General features: G+C 39.5%; 2 protein-coding genes across 5 annotated transcripts; both read right to left on the reverse strand.

Moving 5' to 3' along the window:
* Window positions 1-2,127: 2,127 nt before the first annotated feature.
* Window positions 2,128-5,071, reverse strand: LOC122351922 (T-cell surface antigen CD2-like). The gene is made up of 6 exons (XM_043249340.1): window positions 4,721-5,071; window positions 4,055-4,336; window positions 3,692-3,940; window positions 3,521-3,595; window positions 3,142-3,285; window positions 2,128-2,786 (listed from the first exon to the last, which is right to left on the reverse strand). Exons 1-6 carry the CDS (start codon window positions 4,776-4,778, stop codon window positions 2,626-2,628), a joined length of 969 nt encoding a protein of 322 aa, XP_043105275.1. The 5' UTR covers window positions 4,779-5,071; the 3' UTR covers window positions 2,128-2,625.
* An 851-nt stretch (window positions 5,072-5,922) lies between these two features.
* Window positions 5,923-25,557, reverse strand: LOC122351925 (hepatocyte cell adhesion molecule-like). 4 transcript variants are annotated; one of them, XR_006251815.1, is made up of 7 exons: window positions 25,421-25,557; window positions 24,498-24,660; window positions 23,799-24,086; window positions 23,436-23,684; window positions 22,736-22,882; window positions 22,417-22,521; window positions 5,923-6,265 (listed from the first exon to the last, which is right to left on the reverse strand). XR_006251815.1 is itself a non-coding variant. In XM_043249344.1 (6 exons), exons 2-6 carry the CDS (start codon window positions 24,556-24,558, stop codon window positions 22,478-22,480), a joined length of 789 nt encoding a protein of 262 aa, XP_043105279.1. In that variant the 5' UTR covers window positions 24,559-24,660; window positions 25,421-25,557; the 3' UTR covers window positions 22,055-22,477. The 4 variants fall into 4 exon arrangements, 3 of the variants coding, with proteins under 3 accessions (XP_043105279.1, XP_043105281.1, XP_043105280.1); XM_043249344.1 differs by lacking the exon at window positions 5,923-6,265 and having other exon boundaries at window positions 22,055-22,521; XM_043249346.1 differs by lacking the exon at window positions 5,923-6,265 and having other exon boundaries at window positions 22,055-22,521; window positions 24,498-24,636; window positions 25,421-25,556.
* Between the last annotated feature and the right edge of the window lie 12 nt (window positions 25,558-25,569).

Genomic DNA, 25,569 nt, shown 5'->3' on the forward strand with positions numbered 1-25,569 from the left:
CTTAGGTGGTGAAACAGCAGAATTTCTCTTCCTCATTGAGAGCAGAGGAGCTAACTTAGAGAATGAGTGTTGACAGTATGGGTTATTTTCAAGAATGACCCCTAGAGGACCACTCGTATGTATTTCTGCTTTTTCAGGGCATGGTGAAACCTACACAAGTATGTTTCTGCAATTGCTGACAAATTCTGTTTAATTTCTGTTTCTGTTTAATTTCTGTTTCTATTGGGAAACTGGAACATACCCTGAGAATGAGAGGAAAACATGTAGTCATTTTAGAGACGTTTTTATCCAAAGAAACCTACAACTGTGGAATGCAAAAAGAGATTCATCTTAAATAGGCAGGTAATACCAGCCTCAGACACTGAGAAAGGAATAAATAAAGAGAATTTTTTTTGGTTTTTTACATGTATAATAGGATAAAGTCAAGTAGGGTTGAAAGAGATGTAAAGCTTCTCTTTCTAGTAGAGTTCTGTCAGGATAATTAGAATGGAGGACTTTTGGAAAAAGGGTACATTTTAGCCGTTTCCCATATATTTTATTATTTAATTATTGTTTGAATATACTTAAACACTACAAAGCAGCAGCTGAAGTTAAAGTAGGTGGAAGTTTGTATTTAAACCAGTTTGCAACCAGTTTGATTTTCCTTCTGTCTATATATATATATATATATATATATATATATATATATATATATATATATATATATATATATATATATATATATATATATATATATATATATATATATATATATATATATATTAGTTAATGTTCAAAGGCAAACAGAAAACATAGAAAACAAGAAAATCATAATAAGATCATAATTAGTTCAGAAGCTGGGAACTTGAAGAGATAGGTGCTGGTTTAGGGATACCAGCCGCTGGTTCTGACATGAGTGGTGGAGCTCCAGGCTGGGTGCCAGTCTCGAAGATCTGGGTGCGACAGAGAGGGAGTGACAGGATTCTGGATCAACATGACTCTGGACGATTAGGTGTAAAGTGACAAGACTCGTAAAGGTCAGCTGCAAGAGCTGGTGGATCGATGTGGTGAGAGAGAGACATCTGGTGGAGGGTGAACAGACAGAGTTCATGACAGTTCATGAAAGTGCGTGGAAGTGTGATACCAGCGTGTTCCCTTTACTCTTCACAACAGCATAACCGTGTGACTGCTGAATGTGGAGCTCGAGATGAGAAACTGAAATATTTCCAATGAGGTAATTAGATGCAAACACAAATGCCAACATATTCACACATCTAAACCAACTGTCAAAATGACGTTTCCATTCACCACATGTGAAACCTCAGGGCTGCTCATGCTGTGGTTTATTTTTAAATGTTAACTTGTTATTTGAAAGGTGTGAGTCACAATAAAAGATCTAGGTTCACGACTTTCATAAAGTTGTTCCTTTTCAGGAATACAAAATGTACCTTATGAATAACTTAAAGTTAAACGATAACTTGAAATTTAATTTGTTCAGTTGTACGTTTCTTGAGGCTTTTTAAGGGTAAGTACGTAGTGTCATGTGACTGCGTGTGAGAAAATATGTATTGTTTTTATCTGGAGCACTTCTTGCGACCACAATTCAACAGCATCAGTTAAAACAGGAAAAGTGCACGTTTAAGTCTGGTGTGCTTGCATGCACAAAGGTGGTCTCACAGAGCACAATTACAGAACACACACAGCACTGCATATTCTCGACGGAAGTGACCCAGATTCAGTGGAATGATTGCTATTTACAAAGAAATATTTGAACTTAAGTTGAAGTTCTAGGTGTTTTGTTTTTTTTTATATATAATATTGGAGGTAAAAAAAAATGTAAAAAATCATGCAAACTCAAATATACATGCCAAACTTTTACTATCAAGAGTTAGCTTCAGAGATGACTTTACAATTATTATTATAAATTGTTGAAAGAAGTAAAACTTAATATATATATATATATATTTGGTGGCTACTTTGGTGTACTTACATTTAAATCAATAACTTGGTTACAATGTACTTATTGTGTACATACATGTTTTACCTTGTACTTATGTTTTTAAAAATACCTATATGTAATTACATCTGTAATACATTTTTGTAAATTTTTTAAATAATTTTTTAAACATACACTACAATTCAAGAGTATGCAATGATTAAGATTTTTAATGTTTTTGAAATAAGTCTCATATGCTCTTCAAAAATACAGTAATAAGGGCATATTGTATTATTGCAATTTAAAATAAATAAGTTTTCCACTTGTACATATTTCAATCGTAAATGAGTCCTGTGATTGAAAGCTGACATGTCAGCATCATTACTCCAGTCTTCAGTGTCACACCATCCTTCAGAAATCATTACAATATACTGATTTACTCTTCATTAATATCAATGGGTGATATTAGGTAATATTATCAATTATTAATAGTAGCTCTTATTATAATCAATGTCGAAAACTGCTTATTATTTTCGGATGCATATGCTAAGAGACTGAAAAAAAAAATATATTGATTATTTTTATAATAAAATTATTACTTAATATTTTCTAACTTTTGTGTATATGATAAATTCTATATATAAACGATATTCTGTTGAGCGCTGGTCTTGATACTGGTCTCAGTGTCTCTGGAAGGTCGGGGTGTTCTCTTATGGGGGTCCAACACAAGGAGGACCTTGGGGGCCGGGCAGGGGTGGAAGAGGACGCTGGCTTTTAGAAGACCTCTCCGATGTGATTTGCTGCATGTATTGCACATCAGGTGGATTTGTGTGATCTGGCATTAGAGACGTAAGCCGGTACTCTTCTTCTTCTGCCCAACAGAGACATGAATAATAGACAGCTGGTGAGAATTTTAAGAATATTTCAGAATAGTTTTTAGTTTAATTCGGCATTTTTGTTCCTGTATTTTTGGTGTGCCGTTGTGAAACATACCCGCATTGAATAATAGCACTACCTCAATCACACCTAATAGACGTTCTCATTTGTTCTAAGTCTGAATACAAAACACTGCATTCACAGACAAGGCTCAAGTCTAGTCCTACACTAAATGTAAATCTAAACTAAAGGCATGTGAATGAAAATTACTTAAATGTCCCAACTGAACTATGGCTTAATCCTGGCTTCGGATGAGCCTTGTCTAAATCTAGTTCACCGTAAAAACGTACCTTTTGCTTTCCTCTTGTTTCGTCTGTAGCAGCGGCAGAAACAGACCAGGCAGATGATGGAGAGGACGAGGAAACTTCCTCCCCCTGTCAGGATCACCAGCATCAACCACAAATCCAAGCCTAGAAACTTCTTCTTATACACATCTAAGGAACAATAAAATCCAAATAAAGTGAATTATCAACGATACCATGACCAGTATTTTTCATTTTATAAAATTCCCATTAAAAATGTACATTTTTGACATTGTAGATAATGTACAGTAAGCATATTGTTTAATAAATGTATTTCATTTTATATGCCAGACACATGATTATTAATAATGAGCCTAAGGACAGAAATTCCTTTATTGTAGGAAGCATGAGTCAAAGAAACAATCACCTTTTTTGTTTTCATTTGCACTGCTGCTGTTTGCTTCTTTTTCTTTGTGATAATTGGCAGTGGTTGCATATAGACCTATAAATGGGTTATGAAATGAGTCCACGCTTTTCATAGACTACAGTGTTGTCCTGCATGAGATTATGTATGTCAAATGTTTTTGATATACTGGACCTGCGTCAGAGCAAGCTGGCTGAACTTCTTTTGCTGACTTCTGGCTTATCTGGTTGCTGACTGTGCATGAGAAACTATCTCCAGATTTGATCTCAGATGAAAGGAAATGTAAAAATGCGAGAGTCGAATCGGTCGTAATGCCATTTTTTGTCCAGGACACAAGCACCTCACGGTTGTTCTCTGCGCTACAAGTCAGGTTTACTCCTTTTTCTACACACTCCACCACGACTGTAGGTTCAGACACTGGCTCTGAAATACACACAACGACAGCGAGTCATACTACAGAAACACACCAGAGAGAAGAGAAACGAGATTTGATCAGAAACACGTCTGAATAGCAGCAGAACCCCAGATAATACGTACCCAGGACACAGAGCTGCTGTACGGTTTCTTTTATTAAACTTCCTTCTGAATCATAGATGATGCCCTTGTACTCTCCAGATTTATCCTTCTGTACGTCCGTCAGTATCAGAGATCCATCTTCATCGACATCGAGCTCTTTGACCTTAACCTTTGAGCCTTTTTTAAAATAAACTCTCACTTCATCATGCGTCCATCTCAGTTCATCACCTTCTTGTAATTTTGCACCATCGAATGAAATCACGACTTTTTCACCCACAGCACTGTAGGTACATGAAGATTGACCTAAAAAAAAAAAAAAAAAAAGGAAAAAATGGTTTATATGTATCAAGCACACACCTTTACCTTTACACACTGCTTGCATGATTTTATTTAACGCAATCATGGAAAAAACGGATGATATATAAAATGGCTCTGATCTTACACGAGAGACAAATGACTTAGTAAATAAACTGTTGATATGAAACCATGTGAAATGCAATGCAAACAAACAAATACGACAAAAAAACGTACCGTAGAATCAGAGAAATGTTTGTTACATTTTTTTTGATGACTGATAAATTAAAATACAATTTGAACCAAGCGTGCAAAGGAATCGTGCTTCACTGATGAAAAAAAAAAGTGACATCTAAGAAAATATAAAGATAATTATATAATTGAACAACCTACCAGTGGAGAACATGAAGATTAAATTGATGAGGAGAGTTAATGTCACGTTTTCCAGCATTTTCACACACTTTTCTGAGTGAGATGCTCTAGTTTTAAGTTGTCGAGCTCACAGTGAATCGGTTTCCTGTGTTTCTCTGGGAGTGTGTGTGTGTGTGTGTGTACACTGCCTATTATTCACTGCTATTCAAAATTCTGAATAGATTCCATTTATATCAATTTATTATTTGACAATTCATTACATTATTATAAAGATTGTCATGTTTTCAAATATTAGTTATTTTAGTTAGTATTTATTTATTTTTAAGATTAAGATTTTTAAGAATGCATTTTTGCCTTAAATTTGAACAAATAAGTGCAATGGTGCTGTGTGACGAATTTAATGTGTAACGCACACTCACACACACACACACACACACAGACACGCACACACACACACACACACACACACACACACACACACACACACACACACACACACACACACACACACACACACACACACACACACACACACACACACACACACACACACACACACACACACACACACACACACACACACACACACACACACACACACACACACACACACACACACACACACACACACACACACACACACACACACACACACACTCACACACACACACACACACTCACACACACACACACACACACACACACAGACACACACACACACACACACACACACACACACACACACACACACACACACACACACACACACACACACACACACACACACACACACACACACACACAGACACAGACACGCACACACACACACACACTCACACACACAAACACTCACACACGCACACACACACTCACACACACACACACACACACACACACACACACACACACACACACACACACACACACACACACACACACACACACACACACACACACACACACACACACACACACACACACACACACACACACACACACACACACACACACACACACACACACACACACACACACACACACACACACACACACACACACACACGCACACACACACACACGCACACACAAACACACACACTCACACACGCACACACACACACACACACACACACACACACACACACACACACACACACACACACACACACACACACACATATACATATAACATGAGAAAGTGTATCTTGATTTATTTGATTTATTTTGTCATTTTTACGTCACACAATAGTCTATGCATTTATTTTGCAACAGAAAACATTGAACATATTAAAATAAAATACTTTGTAATGTTTACTCTGCTTGATCTGACCTGGTTAACACACATTTATGTCAAACACAATTATGTTTCTAATACTAGTTCAGTGGAGCATGATTTGCTTTTTCAGCACATTGCTGCCATCTGGAGGAGTTGTGAAGAAAAAAGGATCATGTAATCCTTAGATTGAATGTAAATCACTGTGTGATATGTTTCCATTTCCACAGGTACTTATTAATAACAGCAGATCAAATACAGGTCGATGTGAATCAAGCTGAGGTTAGTTTCATCTTTTTATAACTAGCAGAAAGAGAATGCTGCCTTTTTCTGCTCATCAGGCTGATTTAGGTATTAAAGATACGGCATTAAAAAGTAACTATATATGTATTTATTTGTGGATTAATTTACATGGATGAATTGTTCACCACAAAAATATCAACGTGCGCTAACAAAATAAATATAGTCGATTTTTGATTTCACAGGCTTTTTCATCCGTATTCAGTTTAGAATGACTTTATTCAATTTCAATATCATTTCTGCCTAATGGGTTTATGTGAAGATTGTTTTAGGTTCACTTCAATCAGAAGTTATTTGTAAAGTCTAAAGCCTGTTAAAACTGACATAATAACCATAATGTAATGCTGAATGGCTATAATCAATGGTTAAATAATAGGACGTTTATAATGAGATCAGTAGGCCTGTTAATTGGTATGAGCGATGCTCTCTTTCAGTCATTAAAAATAAATGTGACGAACAAGTCTTCAAAGTCTTGGCCATGGCGCTCATTGTTTTGTTCTTCACATCCTCTCATCCTCATACAGTACTGTAAAAACCTTCCTAGTTACCGTTATTGAGCTTCAAAGGCAAACAAAAACATACAAGACAATCATCGAATTGCACATTCATGAGATCGTTACTTATTTTGAAAGCGTGTGGAAATATGAAACCAGCATGTTCCATTTACTCTTTACAAGAGATAACCAGGTTAACCACGTGAAGATCAAGAGGAAGAACTGTAATTGTTCCCGATGAGATAAGCAGATGCAAACACAAATACCAAGATATTCACACATCTAAACCGACTGTCAGAATGACGTTTCCATCCACAGAAGCTGAAACCGCAGGGCTGCTCATGCTGTGGTTTAATTTTAAATGTTAACTTGTTATTTGAAAGGTGCGAGTCACAATAAGACGGGTGAGACCTGCATCTTTTCCGTCCCTTTTAAATAACTCAATACAAACTCAAACATACAATGCCAAACTAACATTTTAATATAAGGTTTTAGCTTCAGTGGAGACTTTATAGTTATTATACATTTTTTGGAAAAAAGTCAGTAATTTGGCCATTTTTATTTTTTTTACGTACAATACCATTTAAAAGTATGCAATGATAAAGGGTTTTTTATGTTCTTGAATTAAGTCTCTTATGCTAATCAAAATACAGCAAAGGCAGTAATATTTGAACATTAATATTACAATTTAAAATAAATAAGCTTTTCACTTGCATACATTTTAATTATTACTCACTTGATATTTCAGAAATCTTTTTAATACACCAATTTACTGTTCATTATTATCAATTTGTGATCAATTATTAATAACGGCTCTTATTATTATTATTACTAATGATGAAAACAGCTTTTTCTGCTTAATATCAAATGTTTTATAAAAATCTGTAAATAAAATAAAACTAGAGATATATGTGTCAGTGATCAGTCTATTTAAAAAGCATCAATGTCAGAAGAAGCTGATATGGGGAAAAAACTAAATACTGTTAAAAAAATATTGAAAAACATATTTTAAAATAACTGACGAATTGTTTACTGAACTATTCTTGATTAAGATTGAGTACTTGAATACTTTTTCTAACCATTTTTACTCTATTACTCATGAATGATCTGCTTTATCAGGTTTGATCAAATTCAATTTGCAATAAATCACATTTTTGTGACTCCAGTTAAACATTCCATTTTATTTTTACACAATTTAAAAGTATCCTCAATAATGGATTTTTCGTTTTCGTTTCCAATTTTCCTTGAATAATAAATGATGTGGTGATATCAAACCTACATAATTCACAATATTTTCCATGTGATTTTTCGAAATGAAAGGTTTACTCACGGGTTTGATGACGCACCGAAGATACTGAAAGCTGATTGGTCTCCTGACAGCGATCGGTTAACTACGCGGGAAAATAGCGCGTTCAGTTTAGCCAGAGATCATAATAACATCTCTGATTTACACTAATTTATACATTTATTAATAAATCTGGCAATTTAATAATGAAAAGTGCAAAAAATGTAACGCTTACGATAAAAGCGTACGCTCGCGCTGTTGTACTCACGCACGCGACGTCACGCGCACCATGTACGTGAACTACAGTTTCTATGGCGACGCGTGTTACGACGTGATTCTGCATATAAACACTCAAACCCATCGATATCTGATTGTTGAGAGACGAGGCGATTTCAGACACTTTCGGAGATTATTTACTGCTACTGTGATTTTCGACGCAGTTCCGAGCGAGAGGAGACTTTTATTTGTGGAGATCGGAGGATATTTCCTCTGAGTACAGTTTGGAGGAAGTTTTTTTTATTCTCTTCTTATTTCTCTTCTTACTTCTTTCTGTTTATTTTTCTTTCTTTCTCTCTTTCTTTCTTCAACTAATTAATTAATTGTTTATTTATTTACTGTATTTCTTGGAGTTTGGAGAGATTGTCAGCCGCTCTTATGAGTGAAAGACAAGGTGAGTGTTTTGTTTATTATGGCTATGTTATGGTATGATGTTGTACAATGTTTGACCAAATTAATGTGAAGATATGCCTTTAATTTTTTTTGGGACATAATTGCAAATCTGGGAAACTACAGAGCAGTTCAATTGTAATTCAAGAGCAAATAGAAATAAAAGTAATTGGTGGTTGGTTGTTGCTAAAGGTTGCTAATAGAGGCTGTGAGTGTCTGATGTGTGAAATATTGCAGCCTCGGGCCGCTCCAGATCCAGGAGTGCTGCTGTCTCTCAGGCGGCTGCTCAGGAGGTTGGGAGACGCGGCTCTGGTGGCGACGCTCAGGAACCGCTGACCATCCCAAACCTGCCTCTGAGCCAAGAGCTGCCTGGGTACATCGCTCCTCTGCCGTCAGAGTTGGCCGTTTCTGTGTCCGTGTCTCACGGGAAGAGGAAGCGGCAGAGCGGCAGCCAGGAGGATGAGGGTCCGTCCCCCTCATACAGAAGAGCTGCCAAACGCTCCCGCAGAGGTCAGAGTGCACGGAGATTAAACACCTCACCACTCACTAAACGAGTCGTCGCTGAAGACGTTACATGAAGGTCCCGTTTAAAGAGGTTTCTTGTGATCTTGTGTGTTGCAGAAGCGTATGTGAAGGGCCCATTGCTGGGGCGAGGTGGATTCGGCTCGGTGTATGCTGGGACCCGCAGGTCTGACGGACTGCCAGTAAGACTTTCTCTCACCTCCCTCGTTAGAAATGTTGCTGTCAGTGAACGTGGTCTGTGATAATGAGTCAGCGTGGTCTTCATCTGTCTACAGGTTGCCATCAAGCACGTCTGTAAAAGAGGAACACCGAGACTGAGAGTCGTGAGTTCAGAGTGAATCTGTTGCTCTGTTTGCTCTGATTGAGCGCTGGATATAACGCAGCGTTCGTCCTGCAGGAAGGTCAGGATCAGCTGCCGCTGGAGGTGGCGCTGATGAGTCTGGTCAATTCGGCTCCTGCCTGCCCCAACGTCCTGCAGCTGCTGGAGTGGTTAGACTTTCCCAGACGCTACACCTTGATCCTGGAGCGTCCCGTTCCTTGCCAAGATCTGGACACTTTCTGCAAGCAGAACGGACGCCTGGAGGAGAGTCTGGCCAAGAAAGTGCTGCTGCAGCTGGTCACGGCGCTGAAACACTGCGAGAGCCGCGGAGTCCTGCACCGGGACGTCAAACCAGAGAACCTGCTGATCTCCACAGAGTCGCACGACATCAAGCTGCTGGACTTTGGCTGTGGAGATCTGCTAAAAGACTCGGCCTACAGGCACTTTGCAGGTGGGTTTGATCTCACTGCGGTGAGCTGTGTTTGTTTGTGGAGCCTCTTCAGGTGACGTCTGGGGTCTTGTTGTCTCTCTCAGGCACTCTTCAGTACGCCCCTCCTGAGTGGTTTCGGCGGCAGCGCTATCACGCAGGACCGGCTACGGTTTGGTCGGTCGGGGTGACGCTCTACAACATCTTGTGCGGCTGTTTCCCCTTCAGAGGCACGTTGAGGGTCACCTCCAGAAGCAGACTGCGCTTCCCTAGAGAGCTGTCCACAGGCAAGAGACAGAGCTCACGTCCAGATCCAGGTGAAGCGTGTGCTTCTGTCTTCCTGAACACTGTGTTGTGTGTAACAGAGTGCCGTCAGCTGATTGGCTGGTGTCTCAGTGCATCAGCGTCAGACCGGCCCACTTTAGAGGACATTGAGCGCCACCCCTGGTTACACTGAGCAGGTGGCCAGAGACACACACTTATCTGACTCACAGCAGTCACGGCTGGATTGTCTCGTTAGGATCAGACTAGATTAATGCTTCTGATTGTTTGTATAGGGTGAGCAGGAGGGACACAGGAAGTGCAGGGAGCGGCTTCCTAGTCGCCTACAGAAAGAGCAGAGGATCATGGGCTGATGGTGAAGGGTTCGGATCCTCTGCTCCAGTCTGTGAAGATCTCTGTGTGGATGCTGCAGGAGTCTGAACACACAGCAGCAGCTGAAACCACCCACAGATCAATACGTGTAGCTTCTCCACAATTAGTGTAGAGAAAGATGAGAAACGTGTAAATAAGCAGAACAGCATCAGAAAGAGACGGGCAGAGCTAGCTTGATGTATTCATGTAAAAAAGAACACTTGTTATTAGACACAGAATATAAGTCACCAAAACTAAAGACATTTTTAATCATTAGGATGTTCATTTAAACAAATAGTATTTACTGAGGAAACTTTACAGGCCAAACTCAAAACCATAATAGAAACTCATGTGATATCCCTCAAAACATAACATTAAACACTATCAAAAATAAAAATTAATTAATGATAGATAGATTGATTGCATGCTGCCCTTGAACAATTAAAATAACTGATTACGTGATTCAATTTTTTACTCGGTGACAATAAATTATTCATAATCTATTGATTTTGTCTGAATCTTCTTTTTCATCTTTTGCATCATTTCTTTATTTCATTCAGTAGTATGCCACTCATATTCAGAAAAGTCTGAGTGAAAGTGTTCATGTGGTTATGATTATAACTTAATTTTCTGATTAGTCGACCTTCATTTGGAATTAGATTTTTCCAATATTTCCATTTTTGCACTTAGATTCCAGATTTACAAATAGCTGTCATGGCAACAATGAAAATCATAATTCCAACAGAAAGTAAGGGACTACATTATAATGTAAACAGTGATTGTGTTTGGTTTCATTTAGACTTACAGTTGTTTGTTGACTCACTAGTATGGTTATCAGTATCAGTGTGTGTGCTTGCGAGAGCTACAGATCTCCATCCTGTAGATGGAGGAGAACACAACCTTCTCGTGTTGAACCCGACAAAAACCGTTCCTGTTCTGTGCTCATTGTACAGTATGTGCCGTGTTTCAGTGTCTGAGTCTCTTAACTCACGATGTGTCTGCTTCTCTTTGTAGGACACGTAGTGTTCAAGTCTTCAGAAGCTTCTCGCTGATGAAGGGATTTCCAGACAATGGTCACCTGTCCAGAGAAGAGAGGCGTTTCATCTCCTGTCTGAACCGTGCACACATGATCACTGAGGAGGAAGTGGAAAGTCAACAAATCAAAATGAGCTTCACTGTAAATAAATGAACCTAATGGAGTACCACTAAAGCTGATTTGGATGAATCATTGATAGTTCATGCCGTTTTAGCATCTAGTTCTAGTCTATCCAAGAGAATGTTGTGATCGATAGTATCGAATGCTGCGCTAAGATCTAATAGCATTAGTAACGAGATAAAACCACGATCCGATGACAGAAGCAGGTCATTAGAAACTCTAATGAGAGCAGTCTCAGTACTATGGTACGGTCTAAAACCTGATCGGAAATCCTCGTAGAGACATTTTTTTTTTTTTTTGTAAAAAGGAATACAGTTGTGAGGATACTACCTTTTCTAGTATTTTTGACAGAAAAGGGAGATTAGAGATTGGTCTGTAATTTACTACGTCTTTGGGATCAAGATGCTGTTTCTTAATAAGAGGCTTAACTACAGCCAGTTTGAAGGTTTTGGGAACATGTCCTAATGACAATGATGAATTAATAATGGTCAAAATAGGATCTATGACTTCTGGAAGCAAATCTTTTAATAGTTTAGATGGAATAGGGTCTAGCATAGATGTTGCTGGTTTAATTGGTTTAACAAGTTTGTATAAGTCTTCTTCTCCTATAATAGAGAATGAGTGTAATTTTTCCTCAGGGGATCTAAAGCTCACTAACTGATGTGAAACTGTAGTTGACGGCTGCATAGTTACAATTTTATAAAAGCGAAGGACACAGAACAAAGAGCATTTGTTATAATCTTATTAATTAATATATATCGTTGCCTTAAAACAAATACAGTTCGTCAAAAGTGCACACTCTTTTGGAAAAAATGCTAATTCTCCTGGTTTCACAGGTGATTGGATTTTCTGAGGAAATTCTGTATACGACAACAATTACCCATTGAAATGAACTAACTTGCGTCTTATACTAAAAGAATACCTCCTCTGAACCAACGACAAAATAAAGATCTGTTTTTCAAATAATATGTTATTTCATACGAAATAGTTGTGGGGTGAAAAATGGTGCTTATCAATGCTAAAAGAGCTTGCCTGTGAAAACCGGCCAATTTAGCAAGAATTTTGTCAACAGAAAAATTAGGTTCCAATAAAAAATCTATGCTTCCAAGAACATTAAATATACCATTAGGGAAGGCATTCAGAGGACTTTATTAAGAAATTACAAATAAAATAAATAAAACTAATGAATCACTGTATCAAATGCTTGATATTTTCAATAATATCTTACATTTTTTTCTTTAAACATTCATTTTCATGCAGGTTTACTCACGGGTTTGATGACGCACCGAAGATACTGAAAGCTGATTGGTCTCCTGACAGTGATCGGTTAAATACGCGGGAAAATAGCGCGTTCAGTTTAGCCAGAGATCATAATAACATCTCTGATTTACACTAATTTATACATTTATTAATAAATCTGGCAATTTAATAATGAAAAGTGCAAAAAATGTAACGCTTACGATAAAAGCGTACGCTCGCGCTGTTGTACTCACGCACGCGACGTCACGCGCACCATGTACGTGAACTACAGTTTCTATGGCGACGCGTGTTACGACGTGATTCTGCATATAAACACTCAAACCCATCGATATCTGATTGTTGAGAGACGAGGCGATTTCAGACACTTTCGGAGATTATTTACTGCTACTGTGATTTTCGACGCAGTTCCGAGCGAGAGGAGACTTTTATTTGAGGAGATCGGAGGATATTTCCTCTGAGTACAGTTTGGAGGAAGTTTTTTATTCTCTTCTTATTTCTCTTCTTACTTCTTTCTGTTTATTTTTTCTTTCTTTCTCTCTTTCTTTCTTCAACTAATTAATTAATTGTTTATTTATTTACTGTATTTCTTGGAGTTTGGAGAGATTGTCAGCCGCTCTTATGAGTGAAAGACAAGGTGAGTGTTTTGTTTATTATGGCTATGTTATGGTATGATGTTGTACAATGTTTGACTGAATTAATGTGAAGATATGCCTTTAATTTTTTTGGACATAATTGCAAATCTGGGAAACTACAGAGCTGTTCAAATGCAACTCAAGAGCAAATAGAAATAAAAGCAATTGGTGGTTGGTTGTTGCTAAAGGTTGCTAATAGAGGCTGTGAGTGTCTGATGTGTGAAATATTGCAGCCTCGGGCCGCTCCAGATCCAGGAGTGCTGCTGTCTCTCAGGCGGCTGCTCAGGAGGTTGGGAGACGCGGCTCTGGTGGCGACGCTCAGGAACCGCTGACCATCCCAAACCTGCCTCTGAGCCAAGAGCTGCCTGGGTACATCGCTCCTCTGCCGTCAGAGTTGGCCGTTTCTTTGTCCGTGTCTCACGGGAAGAGGAAGCGGCAGAGCGGCAGCCAGGAGGATGAGGGTCCGTCCCCCTCATACAGAAGAGCTGCCAAACGCTCCCGCAGAGGTCAGAGTGCACGGAGATTAAACACCTCACCACTCACTAAACGAGTCGTCGCTGAAGACGTTACATGAAGGTCCCGTTTAAAGAGGTTTCTTGTGATCTTGTGTGTTGCAGAAGCGTATGTGAAGGGCCCATTGCTGGGGCGAGGTGGATTCGGCTCGGTGTATGCTGGGACCCGCAGGTCTGACGGACTGCCAGTAAGACTTTCTCTCACCTCCCTCGTTAGAAATGTTGCCGTCAGTGAACGTGGTCTGTGATAATGAGTCAGCGTGGTCTTCATCTGTCTACAGGTTGCCATCAAGCACGTCTGTAAAAGAGGAACACCGAGACTGAGAGTCGTGAGTTCAGAGTGAATCTGTTGCTCTGTTTGCTCTGATTGAGCGCTGGATATAACGCAGCGTTCGTCCTGCAGGAAGGTCAGGATCAGCTGCCGCTGGAGGTGGCGCTGATGAGTCTGGTCAATTCGGCTCCTGCCTGCCCCAACGTCCTGCAGCTGCTGGAGTGGTTAGACTTTCCCAGACGCTACACCTTGATCCTGGAGCGCGTCCGTTCCTTGCCAAGATCTGGACACTTTCTGCAAGCAGAATGGACGCCTGGAGGAGAGTCTGGCCAAGAAAGTGCTGCTGCAGCTGGTCACGGCGCTGAAACACTGCGAGAGCCGCGGAGTCCTGCACCGGGACGTCAAACCAGAGAACCTGCTGATCTCCACAGAGTCGCACGACATCAAGCTGCTGGACTTTGGCTGTGGAGATCTGCTAAAAGACTCGGCCTACAGGCACTTTGCAGGTGGGTTTGATCTCACTGCGGTGAGCTGTGTTTGTTTGTGGAGCCTCTTCAGGTGACGTCTGGGGTCTTGTTGTCTCTCTCAGGCACTCTTCAGTACGCCCCTCCTGAGTGGTTTCGGCGGCAGCGCTATCACGCAGGACCGGCTACGGTTTGGTCGGTCGGGGTGACGCTCTACAACATCTTGTGCGGCTGTTTCCCCTTCAGAGGCACGTTGAGGGTCACCTCCAGAAGCAGACTGCGCTTCCCTAGAGAGCTGTCCACAGGCAAGAGACAGAGCTCACGTCCAGATCCAGGTGAAGCGTGTGCTTCTGTCTTCCTGAACACTGTGTTGTGTGTAACAGAGTGCCGTCAGCTGATTGGCTGGTGTCTCAGTGCATCAGCGCCAGACCGCCCACTTTAGAGGACATTGAGCGCCACCCTGGTTACACTGAGCAGGTGGCCAGAGACACACACTTATCTGACTCACAGCAGTCACGGCTGGATTGTCTCGTTAGGATCAGACTAGATTAATGCTTCTGATTGTTTGTATAGGGTGAGCAGGAGGGACACAGGAAGTGCAGGGAACGGCTTCCTAGTCGCCTACAGAAAGAGCAGAGGATCATGGGCTGATGGTGAAGGGTTCGGATCCTCTGCTCCAGTCTGTGAAGATCTCTGTGTGGATGCTGCAGGAGTCTGAACACACAGCAGCAGCTGAAACCACCCACAGATCAATACGTGTAGCTTCTCCACAATTAGTGTAGAGAAAGATGAGAAACGTGTAAATAAGCAGAACAGCATCAGAAAGAGACGGGCAGAGCTAGCTTGATGTATTCATGTAAAAAAGAACACTTGTTATTAGACACAGAATATAAGTCACCAAAACTAAAGACATTTTTAATCATTAGGATGTTCATTTAAACAAATAGTATTTACTGAGGAAACTTTACAGGCCAAACTCAAAACCATAATAGAAACTCATGTGATATCCCTCAAAACATAACATTAAACACTATCAAAAATAAAAATTAATTAATGATAGATAGATTGATTGCATGCTGCCCTTGAACAATTAAAATAACTGATTACGTGATTCAATTTTTTTACTCGGTGACAATAAATTATTCATAATCTATTGATTTTGTCTGAATCTTCTTTTTCATCTTTTGCATCATTTCTTTATTTCATTCAGTAGTATGCCACTCATATTCAGAAAAGTCTGAGTGAAAGTGTTCATGTGGTTATGATTATAACTTAATTTTCTGATTAGTCGACCTTCATTTGGAATTAGATTTTTCCAATATTTCCATTTTTGCACTTAGATTCCAGATTTACAAATAGCTGTCATGGCAACAATGAAAATCATAATTCCAACAGAAAGTAAGGGACTACATTATAATGTAAACAGTGATTGTGTTTGGTTTCATTTAGACTTACAGTTGTTTGTTGACTCACTAGTATGGTTATCAGTATCAGTGTGTGTGCTGCGCGAGAGCTACAGATCTCCATCCTGTAGATGGAGGAGAACACAACCTTCTCGTGTTGAACCCGACAAAAACCGTTCCCTGTTCTGTGCTCATTGTACAGTATGTGCCGTGTTTCAGTGTCTGAGTCTCTTAACTCACGATGTGTCTGCTTCTCTTTGTAGGACACGTAGTGTTCAAGTCTTCAGAAGCTTCTCGCTGATGAAGGGATTTCCAGACAATGGTCACCTGTCCAGAGAAGAGAGGCGTTTCATCTCCTGTCTGAACCGTGCACACATGATCACTGAGGAGGAAGTGGAAAGTCAACAAATCAAAATGAGCTTCACTGTAAATAAATGAACCTAATGGAGTACCACTAAAGCTGATTTGGATGAATCATTGATAGTTCATGCCGTTTTAGCATCTAGTTCTAGTCTATCCAAGAGAATGTTGTGATCGATAGTATCGAATGCTGCGCTAAGATCTAATAGCATTAGTAACGAGATAAAACCACGATCCGATGACAGAAGCAGGTCATTAGAAACTCTAATGAGAGCAGTCTCAGTACTATGGTACGGTCTAAAACCTGATCGGAAATCCTCGTAGACACCATTTTTTTTTTGTAAAAAGGAATACAGTTGTGAGGATACTACCTTTTCTAGTATTTTTGACAGAAAAGGGAGATTAGAGATTGGTCTGTAATTTACTACGTCTTTGGGATCAAGATGCTGTTTCTTAATAAGAGGCTTAACTACAGCCAGTTTGAAGGTTTTGGGAACATGTCCTAATGACAATGATGAATTAATAATGGTCAAAATAGGATCTATGACTTCTGGAAGCAAATCTTTTAATAGTTTAGATGGAATAGGGTCTAGCATAGATGTTGCTGGTTTAATTGGTTTAACAAGTTTGTATAAGTCTTCTTCTCCTATAATAGAGAATGAGTGTAATTTTTCCTCAGGGGATCTAAAGCTCACTAACTGATGTGAAACTGTAGTTGACGGCTGCATAGTTACAATTTTATAAAAGCGAAGGACACAGAACAAAGAGCATTTGTTATAATCTTATTAATTAATATATATCGTTGCCTTAAAACAAATACAGTTCGTCAAAAGTGCACACTCTTTTGGAAAAAATGCTAATTCTCCTGGTTTCACAGGTGATTGGATTTTCTGAGGAAATTCTGTATACGACAACAATTACCCATTGAAATGAACTAACTTGCGTCTTATACTAAAAGAATACCTCCTCTGAACCAACGACAAAATAAAGATCTGTTTTTCAAATAATATGTTATTTCATACGAAATAGTTGTGGGGTGAAAAATGGTGCTTATCAATGCTAAAAGAGCTTGCCTGTGAAAACCGGCCAATTTAGCAAGAATTTTGTCAACAGAAAAATTAGGTTCCAATAAAAAATCTATGCTTCCAAGAACATTAAATATACCATTAGGAAGGCATTCAGAGGACTTTATTAAGAAATTACAAATAAAATAAATAAAACTAATGAATCACTGTATCAAATGCTTGATATTTTCAATAATATCTTACATTTTTTTCTTTAAACATTCATTTTCATGCAGGTTTACTCACGGGTTTGATGACGCACCGAAGATACTGAAAGCTGATTGGTCTCCTGACAGTGATCGGTTAAATACGCGGGAAAATAGCGCGTTCAGTTTAGCCAGAGATCATAATAACATCTCTGATTTACACTAATTTATACATTTATTAATAAATCTGGCAATTTAATAATGAAAAGTGCAAAAAATGTAACGCTTACGATAAAAGCGTACGCTCGCGCTGTTGTACTCACGCACGCGACGTCACGCGCACCATGTACGTGAACTACAGTTTCTATGGCGACGCGTGTTACGACGTGATTCTGCATATAAACACTCAAACCCATCGATATCTGATTGTTGAGAGACGAGGCGATTTCAGACACTTTCGGAGATTATTTACTGCTACTGTGATTTTCGACGCAGTTCCGAGCGAGAGGAGACTTTTATTTGAGGAGATCGGAGGATATTTCCTCTGAGTACAGTTTGGAGGAAGTTTTTTTATTCTCTTCTTATTTCTCTTCTTACTTCTTTCTGTTTATTTTTTCTTTCTTTCTCTCTTTCTCTCTTTCTTTCTTCAACTAATTAATTAATTGTTTATTTATTTACTGTATTTCTTGGAGTTTGGAGAGATTGTCAGCCGCTCTTATGAGTGAAAGACAAGGTGAGTGTTTTGTTTATTATGGCTATGTTATGGTATGATGTTGTACAATGTTTGACCAAATTAATGTGAAGATATGCCTTTAATTTTTTGGGACATAATTGCAAATCTGGGAAACTACAGAGCAGTTCAATTGTAATTCAAGAGCAAATAGAAATAAAAGTAATTGGTGGTTGGTTGTTGCTAAAGGTTGCTAATAGAGGCTGTGAGTGTCTGATGTGTGAAATATTGCAGCCTCGGGCCGCTCCAGATCCAGGAGTGCTGCTGTCTCTCAGGCGGCTGCTCAGGAGGTTGGGAGACGCGGCTCTGGTGGCGACGCTCAGGAACCGCTGACCATCCCAAACCTGCCTCTGAGCCAAGAGCTGCCTGGGTACATCGCTCCTCTGCCGTCAGAGTTGGCCGTTTCTGTGTCCGTGTCTCACGGGAAGAGGAAGCGGCAGAGCGGCAGCCAGGAGGATGAGGGTCCGTCCCCCTCATACAGAAGAGCTGCCAAACGCTCCCGCAGAGGTCAGAGTGCACGGAGATTAAACACCTCACCACTCACTAAACGAGTCGTCGCTGAAGACGTTACATGAAGGTCCCGTTTAAAGAGGTTTCTTGTGATCTTGTGTGTTGCAGAAGCGTATGTGAAGGGCCCATTGCTGGGGCGAGGTGGATTCGGCTCGGTGTATGCTGGGACCCGCAGGTCTGACGGACTGCCAGTAAGACTTTCTCTCACCTCCCTCGTTAGAAATGTTGCCGTCAGTGAACGTGGTCTGTGATAATTAGTCAGCGTGGTCTTCATCTGTCTACAGGTTGCCATCAAGCACGTCTGTAAAAGAGGAACACCGAGACTGAGAGTCGTGAGTTCAGAGTGAATCTGTTGCTCTGTTTGCTCTGATTGAGCGCTGGATATAACGCAGCGTTCGTCCTGCAGGAAGGTCAGGATCAGCTGCCGCTGGAGGTGGCGCTGATGAGTCTGGTCAATTCGGCTCCTGCCTGCCCCAACGTCCTGCAGCTGCTGGAGTGGTTAGACTTTCCCAGACGCTACACCTTGATCCTGGAGCGTCCGTTCCTTGCCAAGATCTGGACACTTTCTGCAAGCAGAATGGACGCCTGGAGGAGAGTCTGGCCAAGAAAGTGCTGCTGCAGCTGGTCACGGCGCTGAAACACTGCGAGAGCCGCGGAGTCCTGCACCGGGACGTCAAACCAGAGAACCTGCTGATCTCCACAGAGTCGCACGACATCAAGCTGCTGGACTTTGGCTGTGGAGATCTGCTAAAAGACTCGGCCTACAGGCACTTTGCAGGTGGGTTTGATCTCACTGCGGTGAGCTGTGTTTGTTTGTGGAGCCTCTTCAGGTGACGTCTGGGGTCTTGTTGTCTCTCTCAGGCACTCTTCAGTACGCCCCTCCTGAGTGGTTTCGGCGGCAGCGCTATCACGCAGGACCGGCTACGGTTTGGTCGGTCGGGTGACGCTCTACAACATCTTGTGCGGCTGTTTCCCCTTCAGAGGCACGTTGAGGGTCACCTCCAGAAGCAGACTGCGCTTCCCTAGAGAGCTGTCCACAGGCAAGAGACAGAGCTCACGTCCAGATCCAGGTGAAGCGTGTGCTTCTGTCTTCCTGAACACTGTGTTGTGTGTAACAGAGTGCCGTCAGCTGATTGGCTGGTGTCTCAGTGCATCAGCGTCAGACCGGCCCACTTTAGAGGACATTGAGCGCCACCCCTGGTTACACTGAGCAGGTGGCCAGAGACACACACTTATCTGACTCACAGCAGTCACGGCTGGATTGTCTCGTTAGGATCAGACTAGATTAATGCTTCTGATTGTTTGTATAGGGTGAGCAGGAGGGACACAGGAAGTGCAGGGAACGGCTTCCTAGTCGCCTACAGAAAGAGCAGAGGATCATGGGCTGATGGTGAAGGGTTCGGATCCTCTGCTCCAGTCTGTGAAGATCTCTGTGTGGATGCTGCAGGAGTCTGAACACACAGCAGCAGCTGAAACCACCCACAGATCAATACGTGTAGCTTCTCCACAATTAGTGTAGAGAAAGATGAGAAACGTGTAAATAAGCAGAACAGCATCAGAAAGAGACGGGCAGAGCTAGCTTGATGTATTCATGTAAAAAAGAACACTTGTTATTAGACACAGAATATAAGTCACCAAAACTAAAGACATTTTTAATCATTAGGATGTTCATTTAAACAAATAGTATTTACTGAGGAAACTTTACAGGCCAAACTCAAAACCATAATAGAAACTCATGTGATATCCCTCAAAACATAACATTAAACACTATCAAAAATAAAAATTAATTAATGATAGATAGATTGATTGCATGCTGCCCTTGAACAATTAAAATAACTGATTACGTGATTCAATTTTTTACTCGGTGACAATAAATTATTCATAATCTATTGATTTTGTCTGAATCTTCTTTTTCATCTTTTGCATCATTTCTTTATTTCATTCAGTAGTATGCCACTCATATTCAGAAAAGTCTGAGTGAAAGTGTTCATGTGGTTATGATTATAACTTAATTTTCTGATTAGTCGACCTTCATTTGGAATTTGAGCAGTCATAAATAGAACAGGTGAACTCTCTATTAGAATCCATCTCGCATATGGTGATTAAACAAAAACGTATTGTTATTAGTATTGTTATTATTATAATTATGAGGTTTATCCTTTAATTTGATAGGACAGTGACAGGACGCAAAGTGAGAGAGAAGGTGAAAGGTCCATGAGCTGGGATTCAAATGTGTAATATGTTTTATTTGACATATTTATTAAATATTTTTGGTACGCCAAGTTCTCGATATGAACAGTTTAAAAACGCATGAACAAATGCTGATGATTAATTTTGTTGATAAGTGAATAAGTCTGATAGATGGCAAGGACTGCCTTCAACAAGAGGATTGTGAAAATGTGTGTAAATAGTACAACAAATAAAACCGAAAAGTTGTGGTATTGATACAGAAAAACGGATATTGGTGTTTATGACACCCATGTGTCATATGATACATGTCTAAACCATAACCCTAATACTACCCCCTCACACACACACACACACACACTCACTCACACACTCTCACACACACACACACACACACACACACACACACACACACACACTCACACACACACACACACACACACACACACACACTCACACACACACACACACACACACACACACACACACACACACACACACACACACACACACACACACACACACACACACACACACACACACACACACACACACACACACACACACACACACACACACACACACACACACACACACACACACTCACACACACACACACACACACACACACACACACACACACACACACACACACACACACTCACATACATATAACATGAGAAAGTGTATCTTCATTCTTTTAGTTACTAATAGCACGAGCAAGGCTTATATTCAATGTTATTTTATTTTATTTATTTATTTTGTCATTTTTACGTCACACAATAGTCTATGCATTTATTTTGCAACAGAAAACATTGAACATATTAAAATAAAATACTTTGTAATGTTTACTCTGCTTGATCTGACCTGGTTAACACACATTTATGTCAAACACAATTATGTTTCTAATACTAGTTCAGTGGAGCATGATTTGCTTTTTCAGCACATTGCTGCCATCTGGAGGAGTTGTGAAGAAAAAAGGATCATGTAATCCTTAGATTGAATGTAAATCACTGTGTGATATGTTTCCATTTCCACAGGTACTTATTAATAACAGCAGATCAAATACAGGTCGATGTGAATCAAGCTGAGGTTAGTTTCATCTTTTTATAACTAGCAGAAAGAGAATGCTGCCTTTTTCTGCTCATCAGGCTGATTTAGGTATTAAAGATACGGCATTAAAGAGACAAGCTGATGCTGTTCTTCACCTAAACAAAAGAGAGATACAGAAATGTGTTTTTATTGCTGTCATTTTTTTTTATAATTGATTGTTGTTAATGAACAATTTGATAATATTTAAATTAATCTATTTTAACATGTTATTGAGAAACACACCTGAATGGATCGTCTAAGCTCTTCTAAGAGTGAGCGCAAAAACAGTATATTATAAATGTATTTGAAAATAGTTTACTGAAAATGTACGTTTTGCTTTCCTCTTGTTTCGTCCGCAGCAGCAGCAGACAGCGACTAAGCAGATGATGAAGAGGATGAGGAAGCTTCCTCCCCCCGTCAGGATCACCAGCATCAACCACGAATCCAAGCCAAATAGAAATCTCTTCTCAGACGTATCTAAGAAAGGATACAAATAAAGTGACTCATCAACAATATCATGCATTGATAATTTTATGATGGAGAAAAAAAGATTGATCAATTAATTATAATCTATAAAATGAGGGCTAGTTTAAATAGAGACTCTCGTCATCATAACTTAAACACCTGATCGTCTATTAGTCTAAACTGAAGGTTTTTTATTGTGTGAGGAACAAGTGAAACACAGTGAGCCATCATCATTCAAAAATATTTCACAGATCAGAAAAAGCTCTGTATGTTAATATGTTAACAAGTTCTGTGTAATATGTGTATATCATTCAACAGACATTTAAGGTTTGAAAAAGGAAGTTGATGATGGAAATTTCTCGGTGGTTATTTTGTGGTGGATACATAAGGAAATAAACAAAAACCATTTGTGTTTTCATTTCCACTGTTGGTGTTCACTTCTATTAAATTGTCTTTATTGGTATTTGTTGCATGTGATCCTTTAAAGCTGAACCTTTAAAACCAGTTTCATAGAAACCAGCGTTGTTGTACAATATATATGTCAAATGTTTTTGATATACTGGACCTGCGTCAGAGCAAGCGGGCTGAACTTCTTTTGCTGACTTCTGGCTTATCTGGTTGCTGACTGTGCATGAGAAACTATCTCCAGATTTGATCTCGGACAGACTGATGTGTAAAAAAGCATGTGTCACATTAGCCTCCATGTGATTTCTCATCCAGGACACAAGCACCTCACGGTGGTTCTCTGCGCTACAAGTCAGGTTTACTCCTTTTTCTACACACTCCACCACGACTGTAGGTTCAGACACTGGCTCTGAAATACACACAACGACAGAGAGTCATACTACAGAAACACACCAGAGAGAAGAGAAACGAGATTTGATCAGAAACACGTCTGAATAGCAGCAGAACCCCAGATAATACGTACCCAGGACACAGAGCTGCTGTACGGTTTCCTTTATTAAACTTCCTTCTGAATCATAGACGATGCCCTTGTACTCTCCAGATTTATCCTTCTGTACGTCCGTCAGTATCAGAGATCCATCTTCATCGACATCGAGCTCTTTGACCTTAACCTTTGAGCCTTTTTTAAAATAAACTCTGTTTTTATTATGTGTCCATTTCAGTTCATATTCCTCTTGTAATTTTGCACCATCGAATGAAATCACAGCTTTTTCCCCCGTGGCTTTGTAGATACACGAAGAGACAAATTTACCTAAAAATAAATTGGTTTAAAAAGATCAGCAAAAAGTGAATCCAAGGTAATACAGTTAAAAAATATCACCATGCGTATAAAGCAGACAGGCCCCTATATTGCAGATGCGAGATCTAACACATTACGTTAAAACAGTTTTAGCTGAAGTAATCAATGAAACATGAAATTATATTAAATGTGAATCTATTTGTACGCAATTAAAAAAAAAAAAAAAATTACTATCTGTAAAAAGGCAGAAAAGAGCTTTATGTTTTTGTTTTACAACTTTAAAGAATGACAAATTAAACAAAAAAATGTAATCAGAAAAATGGGATTCCAGAAAACTTATAGGCTATATATATATATATATATATATATATATATATATATATATATATATATATATATATATATATATATATATATACTTACCAGAGAAGGACATGAAGATTAAACTGAAGATAATTAATGTTAAGTTTAGCAGCATTTTCATCCAGCTCTCTGAGTTGTTCTAGTTGAAGATGTCAAGCTGAAAGTGAGTGTAAGTTCCTGTATGTGCATCTCTGCATCACTGTTCACCAAGTAAAACACGTCCCTGAATCAACATGTCATACAACCAACAAAATATGAAATATTTGAGAGGTTTACAGTTAATGTAACATTTAGGATTTCAGCAAGCTTAAGGGGCTTCTACACCATTTTTATTCACATTTCCCTCTGGATTTTCAGATAGGTTTAGGTCAGCAATCTAAAGATATAATAAATAAGAAAAACTAAATGTTTTAGAAAGAGGAGCGTTTTTGTTGTTATTTGAAAATGTAATAGATTTCATGCTTTTAAATTATAAATAATGCATTTTAATATAAAATTTTTAAAAGTATGTTTGTGTTTTTTTTTAATTGACACATTTATTATGTATTTTATTACTTGATATGTAAACATTTTTCTGAACGGACCGAATTCATTTGTTTCCTTATTGCAGTATATAAAAGTTAATTTAGCAGTTAGCACACACAATTAGCTTCCCAGTACGAACGTGACCTGCTGTCACTCTTTCAATGCAACGCTGCCATCTGGAGGAAGTGTGAAGATTGACAAATGAAGGCAAAATGCAAATCTTTTATGTAATCCCGAGGTTGAACGCGGATAACTCCACATATATGGCGCAATATTCTGCTCACATGTGTCTCTAACAGATCAAATGGACAAGGCACATGTATGCATGACCAGTCCGGTCAACTATAGACAAATAAATAAATGAATAACTTAGTGTGAATATTACAGTGAAAGAAGTACCAGTACACACCAGCAGGAGCACTATATCCTGTTTAGGGCTCGCGTAAAGGTGCGTTTACCTTTTAGCGTCTCTGTCCATTTCAGAAGTGGCTCGATACTTTCGGTTAGGGATTTTTTCAGTCACTTTCTTTCTCGTGGCTTCAAAATACCGCGTATACTTTCAAAATACTTTCTAATGTTGATCCGTACTGCTTTTTAGCCTCGACCG

This window comes from Puntigrus tetrazona, chromosome 9, assembly GCF_018831695.1.
Source record: "Puntigrus tetrazona isolate hp1 chromosome 9, ASM1883169v1, whole genome shotgun sequence".
Classification (NCBI taxonomy): Eukaryota; Metazoa; Chordata; class Actinopteri; order Cypriniformes; family Cyprinidae; genus Puntigrus; species Puntigrus tetrazona.